Genomic DNA, 7,105 nt, shown 5'->3' with positions numbered 1-7,105 from the left:
GCACTCTCAGAACTTTCAAACTCTACCTTCCTTCTTTCCTTCCTGCCTCCCTTTGAAGCCACTCTCACTCAGTCTAGATCTCTCAATGACACAGCAGGTGCTATTCCCGCTTTTCCCTCTAGGGGGCGGGTGGCATTTTGGGAGTAGAGCCCTGCGGGACTCCATTTCCCAGCATGCTTCGGAGGAGAGGCGCTGCCGCCATCTTGGCTCCATTAGACGCGCTTTCTGTATCGTAGGGGGGCGCTGAGGAAGTGGCGGCTCTTCGGGGCCAGTGATTGGCCGCCATGGCCCTTTTCCCTGCGTTTGCGGGCGCTGCTAAGCCCGGGGAGGCTCCAACGGGCGAGAGCGGGGGCTCCAAGAGAGGTAATGAATGGCCGCCTCCTCCCCTCAAAATATATCCCAATGGTCTCGTCCTTTGCGCTGGTTCTGAGGCCTTCAACCTCCTCCCTGCTTTGGGTGCCTCTAGACAGGCCTGGGCCAACTTGGGCCCTCCAGGTGTCTTGGACTTCAACTCCCACAATTCCTAACAGCCGGTAGGCTGTTAGGAATTGTGGGAGTTGAAGTCCAAAACACCTGGAGGGCCCAAGTTGGCCCAGGCCTGCTTTATATGAACCTCTTTCCCACTTTAGTTGCTATGGAGACCTAGGAATTGTAGTCTGGGGAGGCCCCAACCCTCTTTGGCAGAGGAGGCTATGTAAAACTACTAATCCCAGAATCCCATAGCATTTTGAGACATGAATAGTGGCAAACTATATTGATTTTACAGTGATTATGATATAATCATAGAGTTGGGCTATCCAGTCCAACTCCCTGCCAAGAAGCAGGAAAATCGCATTCAAAGCACTCCCAACAGATGGCCACTCAGCCTCTGTTTAAAAGCCTTCAAAGGAGAAGCCTCCACCACACTCTGGGGCAGAGAGTTCCACTGCTGAAGAGCTCTCACAGTCAGGAAGTTCTTCCTAATGTTCAGGTGGAATTTCCTTTCCTGTAGTTTGAAGCCATTGCTCCGTGTCCTAGTCTCCAGGGCAGCAAAAAACAAGCTTGCTCCCTCCTCCTTATGACTTCTCCTCACATATTTATACATGGCTATCATGTCTCCTCTCAGCCTTCTCTTCAAGCTAAACATGCCCAGCTCTTTAAGCCACTCCTCATAGGGCTTGTTCTCCAGACCCTTAATCATTTTAGTCGCCCTCCTCTGGACACATTCCACCTTGTGTTTCTCCCTTCAATTGTGATGCTCAGAATTGGACACAGTATTCCAGGTGTGGTCTGACCAAGGTAGAATAGATGGGTAGCATGAGTTTCCTGGATCTAGACACTATACTCCCTATTTATGTAGGCCAAAATCCTACATACATGGGGACCAAGCCCAGCATAAACAAGGAATTCAAAGTTACATAATTAAAAACATGGAAATAAACAGTATAGTGAAAACAATTAAAAACAGAAAAGTTAAAAGAAATCATGAAACGTATAAATTAATATCAATCCCCGGGCATGTTCAGGCAAACATTCAGTGCCATAAACTTCAGTGTGCATTCAATGCCATAAAATAACAACAGTAGACTAAACAATTCCAGATTAATAAAATAGAACATTCAGCAGTAATAATAATGATAATACATTTTGTATATCCAGCCTCTCTCCACAAGGACTTGGGGCGGCTCACAACGAAAGCAAATCACAATACATAAGTAGAAAACAAAAAAAAGACACATGTAACAAATAAGCATAAACATTTTTTAATAAAAAGATATCACAATAAATAAATACACAGGTTAAAAATTGTATGTAAAAATTGTTAAAAACATATTGCACTGCAGAGGCAAAACTTTCCTCTGTTACATCGCTCTACTTGCTGCCAGTTTGCTAACGGGCCCAATTCAAAGTCCTGGCTTTGGCCTATAAAGCCCTAAACCAGTGGTTCTCAACTGTGCGTCCCCAGGTGTTTTGGCCTACAACTCCCAGAAATCCCAGCCAGTTTACCAGCTGTTAGGATTTCTGGGATTTGAAAACCAAAACATCTGGGGACACACAGGTTGAGAACCACTGCCCTAAACGGTTCGGGTCCAGCTTACCTGTCCAAACGTATCTTCTCTTTATGAGCCAACTAGAGCTTTAAGTCCTTTTGGGGAGGCCCTGCTCTCAGTCTCACCCCTTTACCGGCATGACTGGTGGGAACAGGAGACAGGGCCTTCTCAGTGGTGGCCCCTTGGCTATGGGACTACCCAGTGACATCAGATTGGCCCCAATCCCTCCTGGTCTTTAGGAAAAGGTTAAAGACCTGGCTTTGCACACAGGTGTTTGGGGGGTTAGGAAATGCAGAATTTGACCTCAATCTAGCAGTTTGAATCATTAATAATGACTATAGGAAAACCAAGAAGTATGGAAATCATGACTCGGCACTTTCTATGTTTTTTAATCTGTTTTATTGTATTTATATATTTTAACTGTTTATATGTTTTAACTGTTATAATTTAATGTGGTGTGTTTATGGTTGTGTATATGATGCGGCATTGAATTTTGCCATAGTTTGTAAGCCTTCAAGGTGAGAAGGACAGGGTATAAATATGGTAAATAAAATAAAATAAATAAAACCAGTTAAAAACTAATAGGTATTGACAAGGCTAAAGTTTTTAGTTCTTTTCTCATGTTCCTACCAGCCATGCTTGTGAGGGTGGTGGGATCATGAGAAGCCCTCTGCCCCTCCCTGCCCCAAGGCCCTTAAGGCTTTAGTTGGTTCATGTAGGAGATGCGCTCAAATCACAAGAGGACAATAATAACAGATTGCAGAATGTTAAAACAGGGATTAAAACAATAATTGAATTCAATTCCTTAATTCAGAAAACTATTGAACAGTGGTACTCTCTGCCTTGGAGTCTGGTGGAAATTCCTGCTTCTTCTTTTGGTTTGAGGTGGGGCACAATAGAGTCAAATACATCTATAAAAGCACATATTAAAGAATAATTAAAATACAAACCGTAAAATAATTTAAAAAAACAACAACTATGTCCCGCCCTATCTCCTGGAGGGGACAACAAATATCAGCAAACATTCAATGTCGTAAAAACGAGACCAGGACAAAATAACCAAACCCATCCAGGCCCAAAAAAATAACCACATCTGCATCAGAAGTAATAATACATTATCAAAAATTAAACAATAACATAGCAAATACATGATTTCACAACTTACATAGGGAGGAATCAGAACAGGATTCTAAACAGAACAAAATAAGGTTTAAAATAGTATTTTTTGCACCCAGCATACATTAAAATGTATCAACATACATGAAACAAAACAATAAAGATGTACCTCTCCTTATGAACCTGGCAGCCTAGTGGACTCTTGGCTGATTGGGCTGAAGCAAATGATTAAAAGAGACATTGTTTTTTTCCCTGGGTTTCTATTTGCTGAACCCTGAAGTGCAGAATCATTTCTGGCTCATTCCCAACTGTGGCGTTCATGGACCCCCGCTAATAGTGTTTGACTAGTAACGTTCAGCACATACAATGGGGAATTTCTGTCTATTTTGCTGATGTTGACAGGAAGAGGAGTGTCTCAGGCACCTGGAAAAAAAAAACCCAGATGTGTCCTGGTATCCAGCTCACGCAGCACTGAATTTAACAGAGGAATTCTTTACTGGAAGCTTCTTTTCATTCCTGAGCATAGTGTGGGAATAGTATATGCACAAATAAGGCCTGAGCAAAATTTTGCAGCTGCAGTGCCTCTCCATATTGTTAATGTGTCTGGTATTTTATAGAAGAATGCTGGTATAGAAGTGTCTGGTGTTCTGCAACACAGCTTCTTACACAGTGGGTCCTGATCCCAAATGGTTTAGCTCAGTGTTGGGGGTCACGAAAAAATTGGCAACAGTAAAGAATGCCACCCATTTATACAAATCTGTTAGTAGCAACAGGCAGTGTTTACAGTGGACTCTGCAGAAAATGTGTCAGCTGTACTCTGCAGAAAGCAACATCAGCCTGTTGAGCAAGCCTTGCAAATGGTGATCTGTTACCAGTAAATGTTTGGTTTTATGCCTATTATATATACTTATATACTGGGATCATGTAAAAATGTTCCTCAGTGGAAAGGGGTCATGAGTGGAAAAAGTTTAAGAAGCTCTGGTCTATTTTAAAGCAGAACACAGTTATACGTCAGTTAATGAACTAGATTTGTTTGTTCCTGGGCATTAGTTCTTTAACAGAAGGTTTGGTACCAGAGGCAGGAATAATGTGGAAAGAATAGGGTTAGGGTCCTAAAGCTCTCAAAAAAAGAGAAGTACCAACATTATATGTAAATGTGCCCTTTTCATCTCATTTTTTTAAAAAAAGTTTTAATTGATTTGATTCGATTTCCATAGTCTCCTTGGCTTCTGTACTTGCTTTCCCTATAATTGTATGCTCTACTGCCATCAAAATGATAAACATCATGTAAAAAACTCTTTTTTTGTATTTAAAAACTACATTAAGTTATTATTTTTGAAGTCCTGAATCACAGTGTTTTGTAAACTGGGTTGTCTGTTGGCATTAAAAGTACCCCTTTTTTTTCTTGTATATCTGCAGAATTCAACTGGCTAACCAACCCAAGTTTCTCCAGTGAAGATGCACTAAGATTGCATCAACATGTTTTAGAAGTAACAGATCCTGATGCGGAGAAATTATCAGTCCAAAGGTAATGTATTTTTGATATCTTTTATTATAGCCTATTGAAATGTACTCGGAGACAAACATACTGCCAGTTTTACAAATATTTATTTATTTATTTATTTAGCGTGTCAGTATCAACCAGACAATTGTATTACATTTTAAACAAACTTTTAACTAACAGACAAAACAGAGTTTGCAAGCTTGGTAGTTGATTAAATGTCCTTTGACCAGTAGCTGGCCACTTGGAGTACCTCTGGTGTTGCTGCAAGGAGGTCCTCCATTGTGCACGCGGCATTGTGCATTCTCTCCTGACATTTTGCCTGCACCTATGGCAGGCATCCTCAGAGGTTGTGAGGTCTGTTGGAAACTAGGAAAATTGGGTTTATGCATCTGTGGAATGTCCAGGGTGGGAGAAAGAACTCTTGTCTGTTGGAGATAGGTGTGAATGTAGCAATTGACTGCCTTGATTAGCATGTAATGGCCTAGCAGTTTTCAAGGTCTGGCTTCTTATAAATGTAAGAATAGTAGTATTTTTGCATTTATAGGAGTAAGCCCCATTGAACTCAGTGAATTTTCAATAGCTATGCATAGGCTTGTGCTTTATGTCTACTTGTTAATATCTGCTAACCTTTTATGAAACCCTGGAGCTAATTTGCCAAGATGCTTGGTCTTGCCTTCAAGAAACAGTCACCATCTTCAGAAGTGCATTCATCTGAATACTAGGACATCAGTGTGATCTCAGACCCAGTAGATAATCTCATGACTAGAGTTGGGGGTGGAAGGATGTGCCACTGTAAAAATGGAAATATCTGTGTACTATATTTGGGAATGTATATTTCATGTGATTAGCTTTATGTCCATCATACATCATATGCAAACTAGCTCACCATGGGCGATCTTGATTTGCCCCTGCAAAATGTAAATTTTGGCTGTTTTTCAAAACTGATATTTTGAGGGTTAGAGAGCTCAAATTAGCAAAGAAAGATTATATATCTTGTTCTAGAGAAAATTTCCTTCCAGGAACAGCTAGTTTCTAGTTTTGACTAAATGTAGGTGGTTGAGTGAGGTGGAGTCCAGGGCTTACAAAACCAACAATAAGGACAATAGGTGGCCTATAGGCTGTGCACTTGTTTTCCACGATTTTGCATCACAGTTATGGACTAAAAAGACCTTTTTGCACTTTAGTTGTATCAGAACTCATTATAACCCATTTTGTATTTTGGAGAAGCGGAGCTTATTAAAATGCTCTGTAATAATTAACTATTTATTCAATTCCCTTCCATCTTTTAAGTTTATGAATGAACTTCATCCATCTTCTGAAAGTTATTTTCAAGCAATTTCTGCCACATCTTTCTGCTTTCCCTCAGCTTTAGGAGTTGGATTGTGAATATTTTCGATTACATTGCTTTTGTTCTTTGCTTATGTCTGTTTATAAGCAGAACAACGTCCAGTTTAGAGCCACCAGCAGAAAGTGAAGCTTGTGAAAGTTCTGAAAAAACAGCTAAGAAAAGGAAGAAAAAGAAAAAACGAGAACACAAAAAAGTAAAAAAGAGAAAAAGAAGCAGGGATCAGAGAACCAGTGATTCAGAATCGGACATTGAGGATGTGAAAGATAAAAATAATGAAAAAAGAGGAGCAGAATTGAAGTACGTAAGTACATTTTATTCCTGAAGTTATTGTCCCATGTCTTGCTGATCACCAAGACAATCCAGACATAACAACAAGGTTGTAACATTTAACAAAGAAGTAAACCTGTTAAATACAATTCACTTATTTCTAAATAAACATGTATCTGTACTCCCAAGTCAATAAGAAGCATTTATTGATAATTAGAGATGTAGTAAATACTTGACAGAGATGTAGTGAATACTTTCTCCCCCATTTACCATGTTTTTACCCAAGAAGCCTGGAGGGAGGAAGAAGTTGCAGCAATACCATTTTTCAGTTGTCTTTGATCAGGGTATTTCTGAGACCGAAAGAGGAGAAAAAGAAGCAATAAGGTGATGGAGTTAGATGGGAGGGACAGAAGCAGGGATAGAAGTAAGAAGTAAAAGTAAAACATGTGTCCAATTTATACAAATGCATTGATATACCATATATACTCGTGTATAAGTTGACTCGTGTCTTAAGTCGGACAGGCTTGGGGGAACAAAGTATGATATGATCCTGTGAATGTCGATTTTTAGCTCCTGCTGCTTCCCTGCCCTGCCATTCAAAAAGGTTAGAAGCAGCACTATGATGAAAGGAGTAGAGGGAATTGGTACTTCCTTTAGTTTCTCCCTGGATGGACCAAGCTCTTTACTTTAGCCACGCTACTCAGAGAAGGAAATAGTTCTTTTCTTTTTTTAAACAAGAATTAAGACACAATAGTCACTGAGCCAAAAGGGGCCCCTGGTGATGCAGCAGATTAAACCAATGAGCTGCTGAACTTCCTGGCAGAAAGGTTGGGGATTTGA

At 40.3% G+C, this 7,105-nt stretch overlaps 1 protein-coding gene across 2 annotated transcripts in view; it reads left to right on the top strand.

Moving 5' to 3' along the window:
* Positions 1-208: 208 nt before the first annotated feature.
* Positions 209-7,105, top strand: part of NRDE2 (NRDE-2, necessary for RNA interference, domain containing) — a 31,630-nt gene continuing 24,733 nt past the window's right edge. The window contains exons 1-3 of one of the 2 annotated variants that reach the window (XM_067462960.1): positions 209-363; positions 4,566-4,674; positions 6,101-6,295. In XM_067462960.1, coding sequence (XP_067319061.1) covers positions 285-363; positions 4,566-4,674; positions 6,101-6,295 — 383 coding nt within the window. In that variant the 5' untranslated portion in view covers positions 209-284. Of the gene's footprint in view, positions 364-4,565; positions 4,675-6,088; positions 6,296-7,105 lie in introns of both variants that reach the window. The other variant, XM_060756814.2, reaches the window with a different exon arrangement.

The sequence above is a fragment of the Anolis sagrei genome, chromosome 1 (genome assembly GCF_037176765.1).
Source record: "Anolis sagrei isolate rAnoSag1 chromosome 1, rAnoSag1.mat, whole genome shotgun sequence".
Classification (NCBI taxonomy): Eukaryota; Metazoa; Chordata; class Lepidosauria; order Squamata; family Dactyloidae; genus Anolis; species Anolis sagrei.
This window is presented reverse-complemented; position numbering and strand designations above follow the sequence as displayed.